This window comes from Zalophus californianus, chromosome 6 (genome assembly GCF_009762305.2).
Source record: "Zalophus californianus isolate mZalCal1 chromosome 6, mZalCal1.pri.v2, whole genome shotgun sequence".
Taxonomy (NCBI): domain Eukaryota; kingdom Metazoa; phylum Chordata; class Mammalia; order Carnivora; family Otariidae; genus Zalophus; species Zalophus californianus.
In genome coordinates, this window is record NC_045600.1 from 8382703 (window position 1) to 8410444 (window position 27742).

Genomic DNA, 27742 nt, shown 5'->3' on the forward strand with positions numbered 1-27742 from the left:
TCAGCCCTAGTGTGGCGTCACTTCCGCCAGCGCCGGGCCGCGCGCCGCGACTGTGGGTGTCGCGAACGCGCCGGGAGCGTCCCAGGACCGGGAGCGCGCCCCGCGTAGGACAACAAATTCGTCGCGCGGCGGCGGTGGAGGAGTCCGCCTCAGTACCTGCCTCAGGCTCTGTCGCCTCCCCGCGTGTTCTCTTGAATCCTCTCTCGGTGACTACTGCTAGGGTCCTCGCGGAGGCCCCGCACTCCCTCCCCGGGCCTGGGGCGACGGGGACTGCTCTGTGCCTGGTCCCTGCCAGGCCTAGCGCGAGGCGCGCGGCGCGGACGATGGGGTCGCCCTGAGGGACGCCCGGCGCCGAGCGGGCATGGAGGGGCTGTCCCGGGCATAGGCCCCGCCGCGGACTGGGCACGCGGGCCGGGACCCGAGGCGCCGCCGCCGCGGCCTGGAGCCGGAACCTGGGCCCCAGGGCCGGAGTCGCCGCCTGCAGCCCCCGCGGGCCCCGTTGCCAGCCCTCATCATGCCTTGGCCGTTTTCGGAGTCCATCAAGAAGAGGGCCTGTCGGTACCTCCTGCAGAGGTACCTGGGCCACTTCCTGCAGGAGAAGCTGAGCCTGGAGCAGCTCAGCCTGGACCTGTACCAGGGCACCGGGTCCCTCGCCCAAGTCCCCTTGGATAAATGGGTAAGAGCCGCCGGCGGCCAGCCGGGTGGGTCTCGCTCCCATGCTTAGGGCGATTTGAACGAGTGTCACCCGAGCTTGGTGACGTTCAACCCCTCCCTGGGAATTGTTTGGATCCAAGGTTTGCAGGGCTCACAGAAATGTGTTCAATCAAGTGTTTAGTCTGTTTCTAGTAAGTTGCGTCCCGAAATCACGTGTTTCAGAAACTTAACAGAGGTGACGGAGTCTACAGGGAGGGAAGCAGTTGCGTCAGTGGTTTGAGGGTTTTGGAAAGTTGGCCGCGAGGGGTCCCCGGAAGGTGGTGACCGGGGCTGACCCTTGGGTAGCAGGGGTCGCGGGGTTCCGTGGCAAACAAATCCTATTTCATGGGATGACACTCTGGAAAGATTAAGGATGAGGAAGACCTTTGGGGATGTCTGAATTCCTAGTTATTCCTTTATTTATTTTGGGTTGGCTACTTGAACACCGTGGTCTCCGTACAGCGTCTGCCATCTGGAAGGAAGTTAGGTGAAGGCCTCCGGCCGGCCGGTTTGCCTGTTTTTTGCTTGATGTTATGTTTACAAGGCCAACCTGTGAGTGGTTGTGTGGCCCTAGTAGCGCTGGTTAGTTTTGCTTACTGGCTTCACGTGACAGATCATAAAAGCAGGTGTTTCAAAAGTGCTGAAGCTGCGATTTTCGGACATTTAAAAACCTGTTTTCTACTTGTCAGCTAGAGGCTGTGAGTTGACTCAAACTGTGTGTTTTACAGATGCTTCACCTATAGTTTAACTCACCACGTATGGTTGTACCTGCATTTGTATGTTCAATGCGTTGTATTTCACTTAAACTGTATTTAGCCTTGAGTTGAGCAAGAATGGAGCGGCTTTTCTCCTTCCCCCAACCCTTTATTTGTTGGCTAGAGTTTGCTGCTGGCAGTTTGAATTGGTTGTGCTATCTTAGAGTTTTACTATTCTAAAAGCATTCCTACACAGGGTACATTTAGGAAATTATAAACATAGGTGACTTGCCGGTGATAGTTGAGCAAAACAAAAGGTGACCTCCCCCTCCCCCCCATTTAAACTGTTTAAAAAGCCTAAATATTTTTTACTTTTATATAAAGGTGTTAACAGAGTAATGACTTCCTTAGCCACAGAAACCTGAAAAATTCATATTATGCTAACACCTTATAATGACCCTTTGATGAATTTGTACTAGTATGAATAAACATATCTTTTTTTAGTAAGTAGATGACTTAACTAGGGAGAGTACAAATGATAGTGGAAAGAGCCCTGGTTTGAGTAGACCTAGTCCCACACCAGGCTAGATCATCCTAGCCCAGGCTGCCAGTTAGCTCAGTGACAGTCAACGTAGTAATTCACCAGAGTTTAAGAAACATTAATGGAGTATGCATTCCATGCCAGCCACTGTGTCAGGGTAGTATATTGCTGTAATTCATAGCTGAAGATAGGGATTCTGATGGATATTTTTAATTTCGGTGACCCATGAATCTATATACTTCTAGTATAGGTATGAATAAGCTATCTTAGAGGAGGAGGTTTGGACATTTATTGTCTTTTGTGGGTTGAGTGACTTTATGCATTATTTTTTAATGACTTGTCACATTAACCCCATAAGGTAGGTATTATTATTTCTATTTTAAAGTTGAAATTAAAAAAAATGTGCCCCAAGTCAGACAGCAAGTGGTACTGTGAGAATTCAAACCTAATTCTTAAGCCCCTTATTTCGTCATTAATCACATGGCTTCAAAGCAGGGAAAAGGCATTAATGTTTATTGAGCATCTATTTATTTTAGGCACTGTGCTAGGCACTTTTATTTGTGTAGTTTTAATTTAATTTTCATGGGAAATCAGAGGTGGTGATATTTGTTTTTTTGTTCTGTTTTTACATGTTTTGTTTCTTTCTTAGAGCACAGGTGTGGGGGGGCGGAGGGGGGTGTTGTAAAGGGTGAGAGAGGGGGAGGGAGAGACAGGGAGGAATTTTTTTTGTTAAGATTTTATTTATTGATTTGAGAGAGAGGGAGAGAGTACAAGCAGGGGGAGTGGCAGGCAGAGGGAGAAGCAGATTCCCTGCTGAGCAAGGAGCCCGATGTGGGACTCAATCCCAGGACCCTGGGATCATGACCTGAGCCGAAGGCAGCCACTTAACCAACTGAGCCACCCAGGCGTCCCGAGAGTGAGAGAGCACAAGCAGGGGGAGTGGGAGAGGGAGAAGGAGGCTCCCCGCTGAGCAGGGGAGCCTGATGTGGGGCTTGATCCCTGGAGCCCATGATCATGACCTGAGCCGAAGGCAGACAGCTCAACTGACTGAGCCACACAGGCACCCCAATTTTTTCCTTTTGTTTTAAGATTTTATTTTTAAGTGATCTCTACACGCAGTATGGAGCTCGAACTCAATCCCAAAATCAAGAATCATGTGCTCTACCAAGCAAGCCAGCCAGGTGCCCTGAAAAGAGTTATTTTCTCACTCATTAAAATGGTATCTTTACTTTTTGAGGGGGGAGGGCAGAGGCAGAGAGACAATCTCAGGCCGACTCCCTGCTGAGGGCTCAATCTCACCACCCAGAGATCATGACCTGAGCCGAAATCAAGAGCAGACACCTAACCAACTGAGCCACCTAGGTGCCCCTAAAGTGGTGTCTTTACTTTGAAAAGATGGTGTGTTTTGTTTTTTGGAATATAGCTGCTAGGTAGCATATGCTATTGATAGCCATGGGTCATCACATAAATAGTATATTTGGAACTCTTCTTGTGTAGAAGAAAACTGCTTATCTTTAAATTCAACTCTTAAATATTTGGCCATAAGAAAACCAGGAAATCAGAAAGTTTTTGCCATATTCTGTCTCTTTACAAAGATCCTACTGTTTCAAGATCTGTTTTTATTAATGTAGAATCAATGCTAAATTAAGTTTCAGTATCCTGAAATGGAATATCCAAGTGAGGGCACACTCTTAACATTACCCCAGTGTGGAGCTGCTGTTCTTTGCTTTGTGCCAATCTGATGAATGGCGTGAGAGTACCAATGCCCATTTGTATATTAAATATTGGTACAACTTTTAAATCTAAAAATGTGAAAAATTGAGGATTGGATGTCTAACTTCTCACATACCTGTAAGTGCTCTGTTCTACTCTAGGGGATATATACACTGCACTTTGGAGATCACTACCTTTGAAGGGCTTAAAGTGGGAGGGAGGAATAGAAGCAGAGGGGTTTGAGACTATTCTACAACTGTAGTGGGTTCATATATTCATATATTGTTTTTCCAAGGAAGTAGTTGAAAATTTAAAATGTTGAAAGAAGGATATTCTACTTGGGTAGGAAGTTGGATTTGATGACTCATCCTTTTCCAACTCTAAGACTTTGACTTTATTCTTATTTTTTTAATTGAAGTTTTTTCATCAATTGGTTCATTTACATTTACTGAGTTCTTAGCATGTGCCACAGTGAGGGGCTGGGGGATATAGCAGTGGATAAAAACCCTTTCCTTGCAGAAATTCAGTATGTCCAGGAAGATAGACATTGAGACATTGAAGCTTTTTAATTTCAACTTAATCTTTCTATTGCTTTCCTGCTTATACTGGTATATATAATAAAATTATCTTTAGTTCAAGCAACATTTGATTACTAATTCTATGCCAGATGGTGTAGTAGACCAGTTACCTTCTCTTTTTCTATCTATATGTATGAAACTCATTGATTACTGAAAGCAAAATGGCCTTCAACATAAGAAAAACTCTAAGGTAATCTGTGATAGGACACTTGCTGAGCACTTCAGGTGGCTCTGCTTTTAGGTCAGGAATTAATCACAAGGATGTACTTCGTTGGGCTAATGAGGAAATTGCCTGAGTACATAACAAGGAATCCATTTGGCCAAGGAAGCTGAGAATTTTGTCCTACTCATATACTGTAGTAGACCTTGGAATTTCACAGAATGAGTGAATTTCTAAGTACTTTATGATATTGAATATAGGGGATTTTGCCCAAGTGCATATAAGACTGCATGTAAGTATGACCTATTTAAACATATTATATTTAGAGATAGTATTTTGTACCTTAGTGGCACAGTGTAAATTCTTGAACTGTAGACTCTAACCCTAACCCTAACCTTCAGATCATGACCTGAGCCGAAGGCAGAGAGCTCAACTGACTGAGCCACCCAGGTGCCCCCCCCCAAATTTCAGACTTTTATTTATGGAAATAACCCATAAGATAAGCCATTCTGAACTTTTTAAATGATGGGCCTTTTTTTTAGAGTCAAACATTCTATTTCTCTTAATATTGTTATGAAAATATGAAAAACATGAGTAGAGGGATCTTGAATGACCGTAGCTTACTGCAGTTTATTGGCTTAATAGGAAATATTGGATACAGAGAAGGTTGTGTTTGTCCCCCCTCTCTGTCCCTGTGGGAGTGGGGAGCAATGGGAGAGGAAAGGAGGAGATTGAGGTTGGGGGGAGAATAAGTTTCGACATTGATTTTTTTTTTTTTTTTTTAAGGGGACTTTGGAAAATCCAGACAGATGCTCAGGAGGCGGTGGGAGCTATATGTTGTTAACCTTAAAAATAAAACTAGCAGTTGCTTTACTGGCAAAAATTGGTTTATTTGGTAATAGCAGAGAATTGCAATCTTGGGACAAGTAAAGCTACAGCAAAACTATAGGCAAGTCTGGAGAACAAAGAAGTAAGTTCTTTTACAGAGGAAAGGGAGAAGTTGGAAGGGCTGTTAGAAACAAAATGTCCGGGGCGCCTGGGTGGCTCAGTCGTTAAGCGTCTGCCTTCGGCTGAGGTCATGATCCCAGGGTCCTGGGATCGGGTCCCACATCGGGCTCCCTGCTAGACAGGAAGCTTGCTTCTCCCTCTCCCACTCCCCCTGCTTGTGTTCCCTCTCTCCTGTGTGTCTCTGTCAAATAAATAAATCTTTAAAGAAAAAAAAAAGAAAATGTCCATTGGAGTAAACTGGGAGTGTGAAGTAGAGTGGCTCTTCATTGGCTGAACTGTGACTGTTTCTCCCCAGCTGGGCAGTTGTGGGGGGCCGGGGAAGAAGGAAATTTTCCTACCTCCTGCTGGGATAGGAAGGTAGTAGCTAAGGTAGGCTGGACTTGCAAGGTAGATCTCTCCTTGTTGAGTCTGCCAACTGACCACCAGTGGTAGGGCATGAGAGCTTTCCCTGCTGACCTCCTGTCTCCATTTTATTTTATTTTATTTTTCAAGATTTATTTTTTATTGTGTGTGAGTACAGGGGGAGGGACAGAGGAAGATGGAGAAACAGAATCCCAAGCAGACTCCCTGCTGAGTGTGGAGCCTGATCTCATGACCCATGAGATCACAACCTGAGCTGAAATCAAGAGTCAGATGCTCAGCTAAGCCGCCCAGGTGCCTCTTCCTTCCACTTTAGATGCGGTTTCCTTTTATTAATTCTCACAACATATATAGTACTGGAGTTGAGGGAGAGCTGGAGATAAAGATTTGCAAGTTATCAGAGTGTCAGTAATGACTGAAACACAGGAACTGCACAAAGCTCCTGGGTAGTATGTAGATGAGGCTGAGAAACAAAAAAGGCTGAAGATGAAGCTGAGTTGAACACCACCATTTAAGTGGTAAAGGATTGGAAGGAAGAGTGAGAGTGTGAAGAGTGTTATAGAAGCCAAAAGAAGTTAGGATTTCAGACAGGGAAGCAGTCTATAGGAATTAGAGATGAGAATTCAAGGAAGGGGAAGACTGAAGATTGTTGGGTTTGGCAACTGTTTTTGGCAGTTAAGAGCAATGTCATAGGAGCTGTGGGTTAGAAGGCCGGTAGTAGTTGGTGGTTCCAGTAAATTGTTTCCTTGGTTACAAGAGAAATGAGGTTGATGATTAGAGGGGACATAGAGTCAAGGTAGGGGATTTTAGTTTGCTTTTGAACATAATAGCGTCTGTTTATTAAGCACCTTCCATCTCTGTATACTGTGATGGGTGCTTTTAATATATGTTTTCTTGCTCTATGTTGGGTTTGTTTTACCATGAGGTTAAATAACTTACTCGGGCTTAGTATCAGCAGTGCAGCGAGATTTCAAACCTTGGTCTTTCTGACTCCTATATTCTTTTTGTATATCACACTGGCTCAAAAGATTCAAGAAACCTGAACTTCTAAAAACACTAGCAGCACTGGGTTCACCTGGGAAGTTTGCTAACATGCAGACTTCTGGCCCCTTTGCTGTAGATTCTCATTCTAAAGACCCAAGAATCTGCAGTTTTAGGAAGCCTCCTAGGAGAGTCTGATGCATATGGTCCTTGACTGCATTTTGAAAAACACTAGTACAAAGGGATTGAGAATTTTTCTCTCTTAGAAAGCTTGTTCTATAAGCCAGCTCCCAAGCCCAGGTACTGCATTTCTGAGACTTAGTGGTGTTTGCACATCATTTTTATGAGCCTCTTGCAAGATTTTCCATTGTGAAAATATATATTTTTTTATAGTTTTGTTTCTGCAGTGATTAACTGAACAGCTTTTGAAAGTTACTTAACTCTTCTGATCTCAGTTGCCTTACCTGTAAACCGGGCACAAAAATACGTAGTTCAGAGAGCTATTGTGACAATTTAGTGCAATAACATAGATATAAAATAGCATAGTGCAGTGTCCTGTATGTAATAAGTGCAAATCAAATGTTAATTGCTTTAAGTCAGGTCTTGCTAATTTTTTTTTTTAAGAATTTATTTATTTGAGAGAGAGAATGAGATAGAGCATGAGAGGGGGGAGGGTCAGAGGGAGAAGCAGACTCCCTGCTGAGCAGGGAGCCTGATGTGGGACTCGATCCCGGGACTCCAGGATCATGACCTGAGCCGAAGGCAGTCGCTTAACCGACTGAGCCACCCAGGCGCCCTAATTTTTATGCTCTATTTTATCTCTCTGAATTCTGATAGCTTGGTTTAAACTAATAAGGATGTGTTTTCCTAGTTAGTTTTATGGTACATAGTGAAGAGAAACGTTTTTCTCCATACTGTGGAACACACCTTGAATTCCTAATAGTGATGATCATCATTACACTAGGTAGGCCCTGTGCAAGATAAAGAACAATAGTTAACTTTTATAAAGTGTGTACTTGGTATCAGGAACTATGTTAATAGCTTTATGCGTTATTATCTCATTTATGTTAACAGTAACCCTATGAAATAGATACTATCCTATTTTATGGATGAGGAAATTGAGACTCAAGAATTTGTCCAAAGCCACCCAGCTAGTAAAGCGACTGAGCTAGGACCTGAATACATGCTCTTTTAAAGGAGTGTTCTTCAAACACGTTTGCCCCGTTTTCTCTTAAAATTTTTGAAAAATTATCGCATTGCTTGTGCATTTTAAAATTGACTCGAAAATTTTTCATAATTTTGTTAAAAAAATTCACCCAAGAGCATTTGAAAATCTAATTGGCTGAATAACGCAGTATCCCACCTAGCAGGTAGAGGGGAGCTCCAAAGTTGTGCAAACAGGGAAGGTTTTTGAAGGAGGGAGGAGGGTAGGGTAAGAAGTTACTAGCAAAAGAAAAGAGAAGATTGTTTTTGGCCAGAACTTCTTTCCTTAGGGGGAAGAGCAGGGAGTTTTAGGTGGATTACCTCATCTTCATTTGGGATGGGGAGCCCACACGACGGATTACCTCATTGGTTGCCAACCAGAAAATCCAGACTGATGGGCTTAAAATTTCATTCCTGGAGAGGTTGAAACTGCAATTAAGTCTATTTGCTGTCCTGGGGGGTAGGTGACTCCACCTTGGCCTTTAGTTTTGTTTTTAACAGTTTAAGTAGTTGTAGAGGATAATTTTTATTGTGTTGTAAATACTGATGTAAAAAATACATATTTTCACCCAATAGGATCTGAATACCCATCATTATACATTTAAAAATGCTTGAACAAAGTCTTCATTAATAGTTGGAAATTTAACATTGTATCTTTTCCCATTGAGCTCTTGCTTTGCAAAATTTTATCTTTATATATTTTATGCTTAAGCCTTTTATTGATCATGCTATGACTTCTCTACAATAAGAACATGTAATTAAATTGAAATTGATCATATTTTAAAATTTACTGTTACTTTCCAGCTTTCTTTTGCATTAAGTAAATATTTCCTTTTTTTAAATTTATTAATGTTATGTCACCATACATTACATCATTAGTTTTTGATGTAGTGTTCCATGATTCATTGCGTATAACACCCAGTGCTCAATGCAGTACGTGCCCTCCTTAATACCCATCACCACACTAACCCATCCCTCCCACGCTCTCCCCTCTAAAACCCTCAGTTTGTTTCTCAGAGTCCACAGTCTCTCATGGTTCATCTCCCCCTCCTCTTCCTCCCCCTCTTCATTTTTCCCTTCATACTATCTTCTTCTTCTTTGTTTTTAAATACGTAATTATTTGTTTCAGAGGTACAGGTCTGTGATTCATCAGTCTTAACAATTCACAACGCTCACCATAGCACACACCCTCCCCAATGTCCATCACCCACCACCCCCATACCTCCCACCCCCCACCACTCCAGCAACCCTCAGTTTGTTTCCTTTTTTTTTTTTTAAAGATTTTATTTATTTATTTGAGAGAGAGAGAATGAGAGATAGAGAGCACGAGAGGGAAGAGGGTCAGAGGGAGAAGCAGACTCCCTGCTGAGTAGGGAGTCCAATGTGGGACTCGATCCCGGGACTCCAGGATCATGACCTGAGCCGAAGGCAGTCGCTTAACCAACTGAGCCACCCAGGCGCCCCTCAGTTTGTTTCCTGACATTAAGAGTCTCTTAAGGTTTATCTCCCTCTCTGGTTTCATCTTGTTTCAGTTTTTTCTTGCCTTCCCCTATGATCTTCTCTCAAATTCCTCATTATCAGTGAGATCATATGATACTTGTCTTTCTCTGATTGCCTTATTTTGCTTAGCATAATACCCTCTAGTTCCATCCACATCGTTGCAAATGGCAAGATTTTGTTTTTGTTTTTTTGGCTGCATACTATTCCACTGTATATATATTAGCACATCTTCTTTATCCATTCCACTGTTGATGGACATCTTGGCTCTTTCCATAGTTTGGCTATTGTGGACATTGCTGCTATATACATTGGGGTGCACGTACCCCTTCCAATCACTCCATTTGTATCTTTGGGATAAATACCCAGTAGTGCAATTGCTGGGTCGTAGGGTAGCTCTATTTTCAACTGTTTGAGGAACCTCCATACTGTTTTCCAGAGTGGCTGCACCAGCTTGCATTCCCACCAACAGTGTAGGAGGGTTCCCCTTTCTCCGCATCCCTGCCAACATCTGTTGTTTCCTGACTTGTTAATTCTAGCCATTCTGACTAGTGTGAGGTGGTATCTCATTGAGGTTTTGATTTGGATTTCCCTGATGCCGAGGATGTTGGAACATTTTTTCATGTGTCTGTTGGCCATTTGGAGGTCGTCTTCACAGAAATGTCTGTTCATGTCTTCTGCCCATTTCTTGATTGGATCATTTGTTCTTTGGGTGTTGAGGTTGATAAGTTCTTTATAGATTTTGGATACTAGCCCTTTATCTGATATGTCATTTGCAAATATCTTCTTCCATTCTGTCGGTTGTCTTTTGGTTTTGTGGACTGTTTCTTTTGCTGTGCAAAGGTTTTTTATCTTGATGAAATCCCAGTAGTTCATTTTGCACTCGCTTCCCTTGTCTTTGGCGATGTTTCTAGGAAGAAGTTGCAGCTGAGGTCGAAGTGGTTGCTGCCTGTGTTCTCCTCAAGGATTTTGATAGGTTCCTGTCTCATATTTAGATCTTTCATCCATTTTGAGTCTGTTTTTGTGTGTGGTGTAAGGAAATGGTCCAGTTTCATTCTTCTGCATGTGGTTGTCCAATTTTCCCAGCACCATTTGTTGAAGAGACTGTCTTTTTTCCATTGGACATTCTTTCCTGCTTTGTCAGAGATTAGTTGACCATAGAGTTGAGGGTCCATTTCTGGGCCCTCTATTCTGTTCCATTGATCTATGTGTCTGTTTTTGTGCCAGTACCATACTGTCTTCATGATTACAACTTTGTAATAGAGCTTGAGGTCCGGAATTGTGATGCCACCAGCTTTGCTTTTCTTTTTCAACATTCCTCTGGCTATTCGGGGTCTCTTCTGTTTCTGTACAAATGTTAGGATTATTTGTTCCATTTCTTTGAAAAAAGTTGATGGTATTTTGATAGGGATTGCACTAAATGTGTAGATTGCTCTAGGTAGCATTGACATCTTCACAATATTTGTTCTTCCAGTCCATGAACTTGGAACGTATTTCCATTTCTTTGCGTCTTCCTCAACTTCTTTCATGAGTATTTTATACCTTTCTGAGTACAGATCCTTTGCCTCTTTGGTTGGATTTATTCCTAGGTATCTTATGGTTTTGGGTGCATTTGTAAATGGGATCGACTCCTTAATTTCTCTTTCTTCTGTCTTGGTGTATAGGAATGCCACTGATTTCTGTGCATTGATTTTTATATCCTGCCACTTTACTGAATTCCTGTATGAGTTCTAGCAGTTTTGGGGTGGAGTCTTTTGGGTTTTCCACATGAAGTATCATATCCTCTGCAAAGAGTGAGAGTTTGACTTCATCTTTGCCGATTTGGATGCCTTTTATTTCTTTTTGTTGTCTGATTGCTGAGGCTCGGATTTCTAGTACTACATTGAATAGCAGTGGTGATAGAGGACATCCTTGCCGTGTTCCTGACCTTAGGGGAAAAGCTCTCAGTTTTTCCCCATTGAGAAGATATTCTCTGTGGGTTTTTCATAGATGGCTTTTATGATACTGAGGTATGTACCCTCTATCCCTACACTCTGAAGAGTTTTGATCAAGAAAGGATGCTGTACTTTGTCAGATGCTTTTTCTGCATCTATTGAGAGAATCATATGGTTCTTATTCTTTTATTAATGTATTGTATCACATTGATTGATTTGTGGATGTTGAACCAACCTTGCAGCCCAGGAATAAATCCTACTTGGTCGTTGTAAATAATCCTTTTAATGTACTGTTGGATCCTATTGGCTAGTATTTTGGTGAGAATTTTTGCATCCATGTTCATAAGGGATATTGGTCTGTAATTCTGCTTTTTGGTGGGGTCTTTGGTTTTGGGATCAAGGTAATGCTGGCCTAGTAAAATGACTTTGGAAGTTTTCCTTTCATTTCTATTTTTTGGAACAGTTTCAGAAGAATAGGTATTAATTCTTCTTTAAATGTTTAATAGAATTCGCCTGGGAAGCCATCTGGCCCTGGGCTCTTGTTGGGAGATTTTTGATTACTGCTTCAATTTCCTTACTGGTCATGGGTCTGTTTAGGTTTTTCTATTTCTTCCTGCTTCAGTTTTGGTAGTTTATAGGTCTCTAGGAATGCATCCATTTCTTCCAGATTGTCTAATTTGCTGGCATATAGTTGCTCATAATATGTTCTTAAAATTGTATTTTTTTGGTGTTGGTTGTGATCTTTCCTCTTTCATTCATGATTTTATTTACTTGGGTCATTTCTCTTTTCTTTTTGATAAGTCTGGCCAGGGGTTTATCAGTCTTACTAATTCTCTCAAAGGACCAGCTCCCAGTTTCATTGATCTGTTCTACTGTTCTTTTGGTTTCTATTTCAGTGATTTCTGCTCTGATCTTTTTCTCTTCTCCTGCTGGGTTTAGGCTTTATTTGCTGTTCTTTCTCCAGCTCCTTTAGGTGTAGGGTTATGTTGTGTATTTGAGACCTTTCTTGTTTCTTGAGAAAGGCTTGTATTGCTATGTACTTTCCTCTCCAGACTGCCTTTGCTGCATCCCAAAGATTTTGAACAGTTGTTTTCATTTTCATTGGTTTCCATGAATTTTTTTAATTCTTCTTTAATTTCCTGGTTGACCCATTCATTCTTTAGTAGGATGCTCTTTAGCCTCCATGTATTTGAGTTCTTTCCGACTTTCCTCTTGTGATTGAGTTCTAGTTTCAAAGCATTGTGGTCTGAAAATATGCAGGGAATGATCCCAGTCTTTTGGTACCGGTTGAGACCTGATTTGTGACCTAGGATGTGATCTATTCTGGAGAATGTTCCATGGGCACTAGAGACGAATGTGTATTCCGTTGCTTTGGAATGGAATGTCCTGAATATGTCTGTGAAGTCCATTTGGTCCAGTGTGTCATTTAAAGTCTTTATTTCCTTGTTGATCTTTTGCTTAGATGATCTGTCCATTTCAGTCAGGGGGGTGTTAAAGTCCCCCACTATTATTGTATTGTTGTCAATGTGTTTCTTTGATTTTGTTATTACTTGCCTTATATAATTGGCTGCTCCCATGTTAGGGGCATAGATATTTACAATTGTTAGATCTTCTTGTTGGATAGACCCTTTAAGTAGGATATAGTGTCCTTCCTCATCTCTTATTACAGTCTTTGTTTTAAAATCCAATTTGCTGATATAAGGATTGCCACCCCAGCTTTCTTTTGGTGTCCATTAACATGGTAAATGGTTTTCCACCCCCTCACTTTCAATGTGGGGGGTGTCTTTGGGTCTAAAATGAGTCTCTTGCAGACAGCATATCAATGGGTTTTGTTTTTTTTATCCAATCTGATAGCCTCTGTCTTTTGATTGGGGCATTTAGCCCATTTACATTCAGGGTAACTATTGAAAGATATGAATTTAGTGCCATTGTATTCCATGTAAGGTGACTTTTACTGTATATTGTCTGTGTTCCTTTCTGGTCTGTGTTGCTTTTAGGCTCTCTCTCTGCTTGGAGGACCCCTTTCACTGTTTCTTGTAGGGCTGGTTTCGTGTTTGCAAATTCCTTTAGTTTTTGTTTGTCCTGGAAGCTTTTTATCTCTCCTTCTATTTTCAATGACAGCCTTGCTGGATATAGTATTCTTGGCTGTATATTTTTCTCCTTTAGTGCTCTGAATATATCATGCCAGTTCTTTCTGGCCTGCCTGGTCTCTATGGATAGATCTGCTGCTAATCTAATGTTTCTACCGTTGTAGGTTACATATCTCTTGTCCCAAGCTGCTTTCAGGATTTTCTCTCTGTCTCTGAGACTAGTGAGTTTTACTATTAGATGTCAGGGTGTTGACCTATTTTTATTGATTTTGAGGGGGGTTCTCTGTGACTCCTGGATTTTGATGCCTGTTTCCTTCCCCAAATTAGGGAAGTTCTCTGCTATAATTTGCTCCAGTGTACCTTCTGGCCCCTCTCTCTTGCTTCTTCTGGGATCCCAATTATTCTAGTATTGTTTTGTCTTAGGGTATCACTTATCTCTCGAATTCTGCCCTCATGATCCAGTAGTTGTTTATCTTTTTCTCAGCTTCTTTATTTTCCATCATTTGGTCTTCTGTATCACTAATTCTCTTTTCTGCCTCATTCATCCTAGCAGTTAGAGCCTCCATTTTTTATTGCACCTCATTAATAGCCTTTTTGATTCTGACTTGGTTAGATTTTAGTTCTTTTATTTCTCCAGAAAGTGATTCTCTAGTATCTTCCACGGTTTTTTCAAGCCCAGCTAGTATCTTTATAATCGTCATTCTGAACTCTAGTTTGGACATCTTCCTAATGTCCGTATTGATTAGGTCCCTGGCAGTTGGTACTGCCTCTTGTTCTTTTTTTTTGAGGTGTTTTCCATCTTGTCATTTTGTCCAGAGGAGAACAGACGAATGAGAGAACAAAATGCTAACAGGGTAACAGTGACCCCAGAAAAATATACACTAAACAAATCAGAAGAGACCCGAAACTGGGGGGAAAAGAAAGGGAAAGAAAAAAAAAAAGAATATGATCAGGCTGGTGAATACACAGAACCACACAGTAGATTTTGGGCATATTTTGGTTTGTTAGAAGAAACTGCCTCTCAATATTTTAAAGAAGATAAACTTATATATACAAAAATAAGGGTAAATACGATGAAGGGATGGAATATGACTGTAAAGATGAAAATTATAAAAGATTGTATAAAAGGAATTGATAAGAAGTTGGTTGAAAAAAGAAGAAAAATTTAAAAAAAAAAGGAGAGATTGTGATCAGGCAGGAGACTAGAACAAAGCCATGCACTAGAGATATAGGGTATATTTTGGTCTGTTAGAAGAAACTGTATCCCAAAATTGTAAGGAGAGAACCACTTATATATACACAAAAAAATAAGGTTAACTACAATGAAGGGATAAAATATGACTCTAAACCTTAAAATTAAAAAAGATTTTAAGGAATTGATAAGATGTTGGTTCCAAAAGGGAGAAAGAAATATTTAAAAAAATAGGAAAAGGAAAAAAGAAAGTTAAAAAAATTAACTTGGAAAGACTAAAGAATCATGGGGAAGAAAGTGATGAATTTATGTGCAGTATTCCCCTAGCCCTGGAGTTCTGCGGTTCTCATTGATGGTTAAGCTTGGTCTTGGCTGTTGTTCTTGCTGATCTTCTGGGGGAGGGGCCTGTTGCGTGGTTCCCAAATGTTTTTTGCCGGAGGCGGAATTTCCCCGCCCTTGCCTGGTCGGGGCGAAGTAATCTGCTGGGGTTTGCTCTCGGGAGCTTTTGTTCCTTGCAAGCTTTCGGTACAGCTTTGGAGGATGAGAGTGAAATGGCGGCCTCCTAATCTCCCCCCCGGAGGAGCCGGGAGCTCTGCGCCCCACTCCTCAGTGAGCCCCCAGAGGAAAGCAGTCAATCACTCTGCTCTCCCTGGTCTCCGGCCACACTCGGTGCTCACCTGGCCTGTGACCAAGCGTTTCTACCTCTGGCACCCGACCCCGTGTGGCGTCTGTAAACCCAGCAGATCCCTGCGCTGCGCTCCCGCGCCGCTTCTCCCGGGGGAGGAAGGGGAATCTCCCCGGATCTGCTGCTTGTTGGGTCACGGTTTATGGCCACCCCGAGCTGAGAGCCCGCGCCTCGGCTCCGTCTCTGCAGCTGGCTTCCCCGCTCCGATCCCTGGGAGCTCTGCCGCACTCAGGCACCCCCGGTCTTTCTGTGACCCCGAGGGTCCTGAGACCACACTGTCCCGCGAGGGTTCCACCCCCGCTTAGCCACTGGAGCGACGTCCCTCAGCGGAGCCGACTTCTAAAAGTTCCGATTTTGTGCTCCGCGGCTCTTGTCACTTGCCAGAAGCGGTCGTCGGAGGCTCCCTCCCCTGCCGTTTGTCCTCCCGAATATCGCCTCAGATTCACTTCTCCGCACGTCCTACCTTCCAGAAAGTGGTCGCTTTTCTGTCATAGAGTTGCTGCTATTTTCTTCAATCTACTGTTGAGTTCCTGGGTGTTCAGAATGCTTTGATCCCCATCCAGCTGAATTCCTGCGACCAGACGAAATTTAGGTCTTCTACTCCTCCGCCGTCTTGCTCAATATTTCCTTTAATTCCTTTTAAAAATTTAATTCCTTTTAATTACCATTTTAATTCCTTTAATGATTTCCTCACTTGATGTCTTTTGAATTTTTTAGTGGTTTCCTTAGTTCCTTTAAGCGCTTCCCATACTGACTGTATCAGTATTTCCTTTAGGTAATCGTTAGGCTTTATTAACATTTTTCCTCTGGAAGTGTGAGTATTATGATTATAAGTGCAGTCGATCAAAACAATATAAATATACATTTGAAAAACTAAACATAAAAATTTCTGTTGGAAATACTTTTTTTTTTTTTAAAGATTTTATTTGAGAGAGAGCACAAGTGGAGGTCGGGGGAAAGGGCAGAGGGAGAAGGAGAAGCAGGGATCCTGATGTGGGGCTCAATCCCAGGACCCGAGGATCATGACCTGGGCCAAAGGTAGACACTTAACCGAATGTGCTTCCCAGGTGCCCTGGAAATACATTTCTTAATGATGTGGGTAGATGGTTTTCCCGCTCTTCCCTGATTAGTTCATGTGTCCATAAATGAATATACTTACAACTAGTATTTGATAGGGCTCATCATAAATTTCATTCTAAATTTTTAAAATAGTTATAGGCTTGAGTCATAAATAAGTAGATGAGAATTGAAGGGCTTTTGTAGTAGCAACATCACTTAGTTCTTTGACTTTGAGTGTCATGCCAAAGATATGTATAGATAAGGAAAGACTAACAAACTTACTGCTGGTGCTTCCTGGAGATTTTTATACCCTAGGCAGTGCACAAAGGAGGATTCAGGAAGGGCAAAGATCGGCCCATTTGGCGAAGTGGGAGGACGGAGATTGTACAAGGTAGTATGTGAGAGGAGTTCCAACATGGTGCCACGGTTAGGTACTCTTCTCAGGCAGGTCAGTTTTAGAACAATGTATTTGTGGATTGAGGATCTGAATGTGTTTACCTTAAAAGCACCCATGCCCCTGTACTCTTCAGAAAGTCTGTAGGATTCCACAAACAGCATGAAGAAAGCCTTTTAAAGTAGTGGCCTCCAATGATAAAATGTGAGCCAGTCTAAATATCAAAACATTCAGCGTTGGGTTTGTAGACAAAGAATTACGATATTGCTATTCACTGTTGTGTGCAGAAAGTACCTTACATATAAACTGGCATTTAATAAATATTTGTTATTTTAATTTATAAAGTACATTGTCAAAAAGAAGTATGTTAAGAAATACACTTAATTATTCTATTAACTATATTTACATCCATTCGCTTTTCCTTTTGTTGTAGTCTGGTTTCCTTACCACGCCATTGAAATTGTTCTCAGTTGGATCACCAGTACCCTAAATATCAGAAAATCGGGTGGACACTTAAAAACTTTGGCCTCTTCTTGCCTTTTGATGCACTGCACCACTTTTTAAAATTGTCTTTCCATGATTTTGGGGGATGTAAGGCTTTTTTGATTTTCCTTCTATCTCTCTGTTTGCTTTTTTCTAGTTTACTTGCAGGTTCCTCAAGTGGGGCTCCATGCCCGGTAGGGAGCCTGATGTAGGGCTGAATCTCACGACCCTGAGATCATGACTTGAGCCGAAATCAAGAGTTGGACGCCCAACTCTCTGAGCCACAGAGGCGCCCCCAATTCTTAATTCTTTTTTTTTTTAGTTGTATTTTTTTTTTTTTTTAAAGATTTTATTTATTTGACAGAGAGAGACAGCGAGAGCAGGAACACAAGCAGGGGGAGTGGGAGAGGGAGAAGCAGGCTTCCCGCGGAGCAGGGAGCCCGATGTGGGACTCGGTCCCAGGAACCTGGGATCATGACCTGAGCCGAAGGCAGATGCCCAACGACTGAGCCACCCAGGCGCCCGCCCAATTCTTAATTCTTAAATGTTGTTGTTTATCAGGACTCAGTCCTAGGCCTCTTGTCATTTAACTTTGCATAAGTTCCCAAAGACTGTTTCTCCTCACCCTAGGGCTTCATTGACATTCTGGATTCATAATGCCCTTCTGTATCTTCAGCCCAGATGGCTCTCCTGACATCTAGACTAGAATATCCGGCTGCCTCCTGGACATCTCACCTAGATGCCTGCTCACATATACTCTTTGGAACTCAGCTCCTGAGCTTCCCCTAACCTGCTTCTCCAGGTTTTTTTTTCTCAGTAAATGGCACTGCCAGCTAACCAGCTGCCCAGGTCCCTAACCCAGAAGTCATTCTTCATTCCTTCTTTATTTCTCATGATGTCAATTCTACTTCCTAATATTCTACAAAAATCTGCCCACTTCTGACTGTCCTCAGTGTCACCGTCCTCGCCAAACCAATCTCCCTAGCTTCTCTTACTCCGAATGACCTTTTTGCCTGAATTTTGCTTTCCTCCAATACATGCTTGGCTTGGTAGTGAAACTGTTTCCCCTCCAGTTCTGATCTCATCATGGTGCCCTTGCTTAAAACCTTTCAGGGGCTTCACTTTGCTTTTGAGATAAAAGTCTGACTCTTTAACATGAATTACAAGGCTGTTTGGATTTCACTCTCCCTTATCTGTGTGCTTTATCTCTGGCTCATCACCCTAGCACACTACACTAGAGCCTAAAGCAGCTTTTCCTTTTCATAAAGTTTTGCGTCTCAAATATGTGGGCTTGCACTCTCTGACCTCTGGTTTCTTTGATTCCTTCCATACACTGTTGTCTCTTTGTGGACCACTTTGCTTGATTAACTCCTTAGCCTCTGGTCTCACTTTTTAAATAGCTCTTCCTCAGGTGGCCTGTCTTGGATCTCTGGGTTAGGTTCTATTACATGCTCAAAGAGTATAGTATATTTCCTCTTTCATGTACCTCATCACACCTTAATTATGTGTGTCTTTCATGGTAAGCTATTTTGTAACCTTCGTGAGGATGGGGAGTCTTTATCTTGGACTCTGCTTTCCTTATTCCTAGTGTCTGACACACACATATGAGCATATTCAGCATCTTTGAATAAATTAACAATTTTGAGTTCTTGTTCCTGTGATTTCAAAATACAACTTGGTTTTTCTCTTTAGTGTCTCAATGAGATCCTGGAGTCGGCAGATGCGCCTTTAGAAGTCACTGAAGGATTCATACAGTCAATTTCTCTGTCAGTTCCATGGGGCTCCTTGCTACAGGAGAATTGTGCACTGGAAGTGAAAGGGCTAGAAATGGTCTTCCGGCCTAGACCCCGCCTAGGTAGGTGTGTTACGTGTTTCTGTTTTTTTTGTTTCTGTTTGTATTCTTCACAGATTGGGAAGGTAACCTAATTGTATTAAATTCAGTAATTAATTACTTAGCATTGTGAGATTTTCAGTAGATAAAATATTAGGTCTTGGGGGTGATTTTTTACCTTTAGAGTTACTTCTTGCCCTATTTATCCATGGGAACTTTAGTATACTGATGATTTGGTTTAATTATTTGTTACTGATTATGTAAAGTGACTTGTATTTTAAAGTTTCAAAGTATTGTGCCAGAAACCAAGGAAGTGCTTAATGATTGATGGAGAAGTGTTAAAAGGACAGAGGACTGGGCTTGTAGGTGTTCTCATTGGCCAAATCTGGGAATAATGACAATAAATGGATTATAACACTTGGAATTAAAAACAATTCTAAGTCCATACTGTTAAAAATAAGTATTCAGTATGTAAGGGAGGCAGGAAGAAGGGAAAGCTCTTTATTGCAGTAGAGTATCTACTTACTAGAGTAGAAAAAATGATAGACCATCACTATGTTTTTGGCCACCATGGTAAAAAAAAAAAAAAATTGATACCGGTGGTAATCATCAATGAATGCTAACCCCATTTGGTGAAAGGTTGTTGAGCTTGATATTGAGATGTATTGACATACCTCCCATTGATTACATGTTATTTACAGAGAGAAAAATGTTTCTTTCACAGTGGAGGAAATTGAGAGACACCACAACAATCCTAGTGGTCAATCTTAATCTCATCAGTAGTGGGTCAAACTGCCATGATGTGTGTCCTGAGTGATGGCTGAAAAGGACACATCATATATATACTGTTCCTGTTAAAAGTGCTTAATTTGAATCACAGCATAAGGAAGAAGGCAGACAAATCCAAAATGAGGGAAATTCTATAGACTAACTGGTCTATAGACCAGTTGGTACTCTTAAGAAGTATCAGTATCATGAAACACAAGAAAAGTAGAGGAATTGTTCCAGATTAGAGAAGAGGAAGACATGAATAACTGAAGTAGATAATCCTGTGTTTGTGTTTTTGTTATGAAGGATATTACTGGGACAGCTGGGAAATTTGGGTGTGGAATGTATAGAAGATAGTATTTTGTCATTGTTACATTTCTTGGGTGTGTTCATGTTATTGAGCTTTTGCCACGGGTATGTTTGTATTCTTAAGAGTTATCTGCTGAAGTATTTAGGAGTGAGTGTTATGATGCCTGCAGTTTACCTTCAGATAGATCAGCAAAAGGATAAGAGTGTGTGGGTATTTGCGTGTGCGTATATAGTTGTGATGAATCTAAGTGAAGCCTATGCATTTGTTCATTGTACCGTTCTTTCACCTTTTCCTTAGGATTAAAAAGTTTCAAAAGAAAAGTTTGGGAGGGAAAAGCTTTAAAGTAGTAGTAAGTTATTTATAAGTGTATCCGTGTGGTAGCTTTAGTTATATGTATGCCGTTTTCTGACTTATCAAACATGTATATAGTGCTTCTTGCATGCCAGATGCTGTTGTGAGTGCTTTACCAATATTATCTTACCATAGCTCTTTGAAATAGATGCGGTTTGTTGTCTTTCATTTTATGGAGCAGGACATTGAAGCACAGGTGGATTCAGTAACGTGTCCAAGATCATAGGTAGTTAAGTGGAAAGTTGGGATCTCAACCCAGGCAGTCTAGTTCTGGAGTCCATGTTCTTAACCACTGTGCTCTGTTGTAGCTCAGATTTTCTACTTTGGAGTATGTGTGTGTGTGCGTGCGTGCGTGCGTGCGTGTGTGTTTTATAAGACGATAGAGTCATGATCTAAATCATCTTAAATTCTGAATTTAAATTCTTTGAGTGACAAGTGATGTTGGTCAAGATATACTTGAAGAATTACAATTCTGAGTGCTGTCTGGAACACCAAAGTTTAAATTATGCTTACTAGAATTAATAGCACCTGTACTTTGAAAATTGGTAGTCTATGCATGGAAATCCTCCTTGATAATGGCATTTAATTAACAAGAATATTTTATTTTTTAACCATGATGAGTAGATAGAATAATATTTTCCTATGGAAAGTCAAATATTCTGCCTTTAAAAATATTCCATGAGAAGGGTTTTAAATTCCATTTTGGAAGGCGGTAATTCTAGTAATCTGTTAGTTTGTTTTGAATAATGGAAGGAAGTGTAGTGCAATTCTTTGATGAGGGATGATCTGAAAAGGATTTTTCCCAGTTCATGGATTCCTCCAAGGATGTTCTTCTGTTTTATCTACATTTATACTGACCTTCTAAAGCCTAGGTCAGAAGCCATCTCTACCAGATTTCCATTAAATTCTGTCTGTGGGAAGAATTAACCTCTTGATTTAGCTGTGTTTTCTGTTGACATTGTATAGTTGCTTACTAATTCTTCTTAACCACATCTCATTTCTTCCATATATTGTAGGCTCTCAGAGGGCAGAATTAATCATTATTTTTCGGTCCCCTACAGCAGGGTCAGCTAACTATGGCCTGTAGGCCAAATTTGATCTGTCATATTTTTGTAAATAAATTTGTATTGGAACACTACCATACTCATTCATTTCCTTATTCTCTCTGGCTGCTTTTGCACTAGAGCGAGAGAGTTGAGTAGTCAGGGTAGAGGTGATAGGGCCTAAACTATTTACTATCTGACCCTCACCAAAAAAATTTGTTGACCCCTGTTCTACAGTATTTTGAACAGTACCATGCATGCATTAGATACTTGTTGAATGAATTCATGAATTAACATTTGACAGATACATATTTAATGAGAGCATGTCTCTGGACTTCTTTCTGTTAATTTTTTTTTTCCTTTTTCTTCTCCGTTATTGTAAGGTGATGTTTAAATCTCAAGAGTAATTTCTAGAATACCATATGCCTAGGTAACACCCTGATGTTAAATATCTCTTGGAGGGTAAGAATATATTTCAAATGTGGCATTTTAAGAAACTGCTTTGTTGTAACTATAAGAAGTTATTTAGGATTAATCTATATTTTCTGCAGCAACTGGTTCTGAACCTATGTATTGGTCAAGTTTCATGACCAGCAGTATGCAATTGGCAAAAGAATGTCTTAGCCAGAAATTAACAGATGAACAAGGAGAAGCATCGCAGCCTTTTGAAGGACTTGAAAAGTTTGCTGAAACCATTGAAACAGGTTTGGCATTATGGAGTACTTTCAAAAATTTTAGTTTTTTTTTTAATTAGTAATGTAGTACCTTTCTTTAGTAAGCCTTGTATAAGGAAAATCCATTGGAGTGATTTTTTTTTTTTTTAAGGCATTACTGTTCTCACTTCAGAACTTTAGAATTGAGGTTATTTTAAATATTCAATTTAATTTCATGTCCTTCTGTACCCTAGTTTTTTTTTTTTTTTTTCCCTGTTTCCTTTATTATGCTTGTGTAATGAAGGGTTTAGAGTTCAGCAGAGTGTGTTGGGCATTGCACAGGTATCTGTTAGGTGCTCAGTAAGGCAAAATGTTTATTACCAAACTCAAGATTTGGGGATTTTTAAGGAAAGAAATACTACCAGTTTATTTTGTAAGTTCTTATTAAGCTACTATATATTCCTTTCATTAGAAGTTTTTATTTAGTATACATGTGGTCTCATGTTGATGGTTACCTGTTTACTCTAGTACTAAGAAGAGTAAAAGTCACTTTTATAGACACTGTCTTGAGAATTGAACACGTGCCAGAAAATTCCAAAACTGGAACTGCACTTGAAATTCGAATAGAAAGGTAAGATTTCTTATATCTGAGAATAAATGACCCTATTCTTTTCTTTTATAAATAGTAAGATCTGACTTTCATTAGATTTCATGCAATTGAGTTACTACATTGTATGTTTTTAGAGTAAAGCTCTGCTCTCCAAGATATGTTCTAATCCCTTTATTGAAAACTTAAAGTACCATTTGAGGTATAATTATATATAATGTGTGGAATTCAAAGCAAATGATTCTTTTAGTTAATATCAAATAAAAATCATGAATGTGTCAGTGCTGCTAAATTTAAGGCACTCCAGTTGGAGTTTTTTCATATGAGCGATGCCCTGTTTCAGCATGTCTCATTAACGCGAGGGGCTTCTTTGCTTTCCTGTGCTTGATCTGAGTGCTGCTTTCACGAGAAAGCCTAAGCCTGCAGTTTTCTCTGAGAGGATTCTGTGGGAGTATTTGTGTAATAGTGATTTACTTAAAAAGATAGAAACCAGGACTTAGTTTTCTGTGTATGCCCACTGGGAGCCTTATAAATAGCTGAGTGTCGTTTTGAGGTAGTCACTTTTTTTTTTTTTTGGTGGGCAGCAAAGTTTTTTGAGAGTACAGTAATGTACAGATAGTACAAAGCACCCAAAGAAGGAGGGGACCCGAGAGGGTTGCCCTTGGGGTAGTCACTGTTCACCTGTGTCTTAACGTGATAGAAATACGCGGAATTCCACTGAGCACTGAAGACACTTTGTATAGGGAACTTTTGGGGGCTTTTACTCAATTTTAAGCAGATATGTTATGGTTTCTGTCTTTCTATCATAAAATTACCTATTAGTGAAACAGTTATTGTTAGCAGATTTTTGAAATTAGGTTGTGTTACCTGAAATGGTATATTAAAAAGTATCTAAAATCTCATGTAGAACTACATTCTGTATTTTGTTGAAAATGAAGTGAGTCATAACTCATAGAATAGTCACAAGAATTCAAAAAATGTCATTCATTGCAGACTTGTGACTTGGAGCCAAATGCTGTCTCACTGTTACTAAGAGATGTTTGTGAGGAAGCACAGGAATTGTTTTCCTTGAGGCTAACTTTAGGAAGTTATTAATCTTTTCCTCCAGTTTAGGGGTCCCATAAAATTATCCTTCTTGAGGCTGAGGTTCTCTTGGTGAAAACATTTCCTGTAGTAAAGCACTAATGTTGACAACATTCTAGGCATTTTCTAAGTGCTAACACTTGAAAAACTCTTTACCTTAAAAAGCTATGTGTGTTTCTTAGACTTGCAAGTAGGTTTTCTTAGGAGTTTTATGCCAGCGCTTTTTGTTTTGAACTTTGAGAACTGTCTACTGTGATGAAGCTGCTGATGAGGCCTCAGGAATTAACGTGCATCAGCCCACAGCCTTTGCTCACAAGTTACTCCAGCTCTCCGGAGTATCTCTCTTCTGGGAGGAGTTTTCTGCGTCAGCAAAATCTTCCCCAGTGTGTTCAACTGCACCAGCGGTAAGAAAAACAAAACAAAAAAACCAAACACTAATCATAGATTTTTAAAAAGTTTAAATTAGGGGCACCTGGGTGGCTCAGTAGGTTGAGCATCTGACTCTTGATTTTGGTTCAGGTGGTGATCTGAGGGTTGTGAGATCCAGCCCAGCATCAGGCTCTGCACTGGGCATGGAGCCTGCTTAAGAGTCTCTCTCCCTCTCAAAAAAATAAATTTAAAAATAAATAAATGGTTTAAAGGAGGGCAATTAAATTGTGCTAGGATATAAAATACATGTTAGTGAGTTTCCATCTGATCTGGACGTTAACACAAATATTCAGTAATGGAGACCCACATTTCAGAGTTTTTTTTAAAATACTCAACATTTATGATTAATGCCTTTCCTACCAGGGTATAACATTGGATACTGTGTCTTGTAGGAAAATGGTATATTAACAACTAATACCCTTTTATAATAAAAACAAAAGCAGTGTTCACATTTACCTTACATAATGAATGTATGGCTGAAAACTTACAAATTATATCTTAATGTTTTATAATTAAGGAACTTTTTATTAATCCTTTCTAAGAGTAGAGAGCCCTTTTATAAATCAGTCCTTCCATAATTTATCTTTTACATTATTTCAGATTTTCATAATTATAGAATGTCTATTATGTTTTCTTATTGCTGTAATTTGAATAGATGTGCTTTTTTTTCATAAAGTCCTTTTCCATGATTTGCCTTTATTACCGTTGTTTCCTGCTAGCTATAACAGACTGGTTTATTCATTGTCACATAGTACAGTTTTTCACGTCAAATATTTTACTCTTCTTAAGTTGACATTTGTTTTTTGCATTTTGGTTTATTTATACTAAGATGTTCTAAAGAATTACTTTATTCTTAATTGCCTTATTATAGGAAACTGAGCCAAAGCTGTCACCTAGCTGGAATCCCAAAATTGTATATGAGCCACACCCACAACTAACTAGAAATTTACCAGAGGTAGCGCCCTCTGACCCAGTGCAGATTGGAGGGCTAATTGGTAGGCTGGAGTTGAGTCTCACGTTGAAACAGAATGAAGTACTTCCTGGAGCTAAGGTCAGTATTTGTGTCATTTTCTATAGTTAAAACAGAAGTACAAGTATTTAATGTGTGTAGTGACCCACCAATTGGCCACTGTGGGTTGTCCTGTAACTAGGGTGCCCTCTGTCCTGGAGTCCGTGTTCTTAATCTCAGCTGGTACCTCTGTCCTTAGGTCTCAGGGCCTCTGCTCAGGCTCAGGTATTACTACTGTCTCCTGCACTCACTTTCGCCCATTCTAGCAGTTCAGAAACATTCATGAGTTAATAAATTAGGAATTTGTTAAAAACTTTCTGTCATCATAACTTTCAGTTTAAAGGAGAAGAATATGGAAGTAAGAAGTTGACTATAGAAGGTGTTTAATTGTATGCATCTAAAAATGCCCACCTAGATGTGTTTTGAATGGAATGACCATTTTTATAGTTGTACAATGTTTATGAAAAGAGATTGATTTTTTTTTTCATGATGTCTCATGGCTTTTTGAAGACCCTGTAAAGACAGCTGCACTTGGTTCTTAGGGGACAGCTGCACTTGGTTCTTAGGGAACAGTATTGAACAGTCTGCTGGAGAATCAGGAAGCCTATATTAGTCTGTTAAAAATGTCTTTGAAGTGTTATTTTCAAACTTTGAAAACAAATTTTCTATATAATCTCTGTAAATGTAGTTTAAATTAAGAAAATATCAGGATTTGTTCATCTGTTTACTCACTGGGCTAACTAGCTGTAGATGTTGGAGTAAACTGGATGCCAGGCCCTATGCAGTTTCTTGGGTGAGATGCAGAGAAGAGGGGAATACTGTCTTTGCCTTAATACAACGTATAATAAAGGGTATAGACATTGCTGTGGGGACATGGAAGAGGGAGCAACTGAGTACTCGTGCATGCACATAAGATTTTCAGACGATTGAGGATCTCCAGCAGTCCATCCTTGGATTGGCACACCTGGCTACAGTTAGAAGCAGAGGAAGGTGATGATCAGAATGCCAACCTTCCTGTTGCTGATTACTTCCTCTCCTTTGTTTACTGCTCTGTCCTACCTCCAGGGGGTATGAGATCCTTTCACTAGGTCTTAAGCCTGTTCATAAAATAACAGGAAAGCCATAGGTCTGTTTCAGCATGACAGGGAATCCCCTGAGGTGCTAACATCCTTGGGGAAACTAACACACCCATGCCTCTGGGGAATGCATTAGCTATTTCTTGAAGAAGGAAGAACCTTCCTTCTTCTGACTGCCTTCTATAAAAGGCAGTCACTTTTATAGTTCTGTTTTGATTAGCTAGTCCTCAACATTTGTATATTTGATCTTTATGCAAACCTGAACTTTTGCGCATTAGGTGTTGATTTGTAGAAGTGCCTGTTTAAAAAAAAATTATTTATTATTATTATTTATTTTATTTATGTATTTGACAGAGACACAGCGAGAGAGGGAACACAAGCAGGGGGAGTGGGAGAGGGAGAAGCAGGCTTCCTGCGGAGCACGGAGCCCAATGCGGGGCTCTATCCCAGGACCCCGGGATCATGACCTGAGCTGAAGGCAGGCGCTTAACGACTGAGCCACCCAGGCGCCCCTGTATAAGTGCCTTTTCGATGTTACTTTTGGACATCTTTGTATTAGGTGACAAGTGAACATCTGGAATTTATAGCATGATGGCATTGTTTGCCAGCCAGTGTTTGATATTTGGAGATATTAACATCCTTGTCTACATGGTAATTTTTGTGTTGTAACTTGAGTTTGAGTACCTTTTGTTCTTATTTAATGAAAATGAAGGCTAAAGTTCTAGATACTAGCTTTGAGAAATATAAGTCCCATAAACTTAATGCCGTGTAGACAAAGATGGCATTGGTTAGGGGTGCTCAGGTGTCAGATCTTTAGTCTCACCAATGTTCATTAGATCCACAGGTTTTTCAACTGTGGGATCAAAATGTTATGAAAGATTTGGGGGGGGGGGTGCTCCTGGGTGGCTCAGTCAGTTAAGTGTCCGACTCTTGATTTTCGCTCAGGTCATGATCTCAGGGTCGTGAGATTGAGCCCTCGCTTAGTACAGAGTCTTCTTTGAGATCTCTCTCTCCCTTTTCCTTTGCCCCCTGCCTCCTTGTATGTGCATGTGTGCGCTCTCGCTCTCTCAAATAAATTAAAAAAAATTTTTTTTAGTTCTCTGAGATGGTACCCACCCCAAATAGTGTGTCAGCTTGATAGTTCACATGTTCAGTTTTAGCATATACTTTCAGGAGCGTATAAGAAAATAGAGGAGCTGTATGTATTGAATTTATAGACATTTTGTTTGGTTACTGTTGTCATATTGAGTTTGAAATTATTTTAGTTATGTTCTGTTTTTTCTGTTTCCAGAGGAAAGTAAGAGCTGCTTTGTTCT

The 27742-nt window shown here is 40.5% G+C and overlaps 1 protein-coding gene across 4 annotated transcripts in view; it reads left to right on the forward strand.

Annotated features, from left to right (window-relative positions):
• The first annotated feature begins 53 nt into the window (after positions 1-53).
• The window catches only part of ATG2B (autophagy related 2B), an 83732-nt gene continuing 56043 nt past the window's right edge, over positions 54-27742 (forward strand). For 2 of the 4 annotated variants that reach the window (XM_027569914.2, XM_027569915.1), the window contains exons 1-6: positions 515-676; positions 18959-19121; positions 22121-22273; positions 22751-22853; positions 24154-24316; positions 25213-25392. In XM_027569914.2, the coding sequence (XP_027425715.1) occupies positions 515-676; positions 18959-19121; positions 22121-22273; positions 22751-22853; positions 24154-24316; positions 25213-25392 (924 nt within the window). Of the gene's footprint in view, positions 677-18958; positions 19126-22120; positions 22274-22750; positions 22854-24153; positions 24317-25212; positions 25393-27742 lie in introns of those variants that run through there. The other 2 variants (XM_027569916.2, XM_035727931.1) reach the window with 2 other exon arrangements.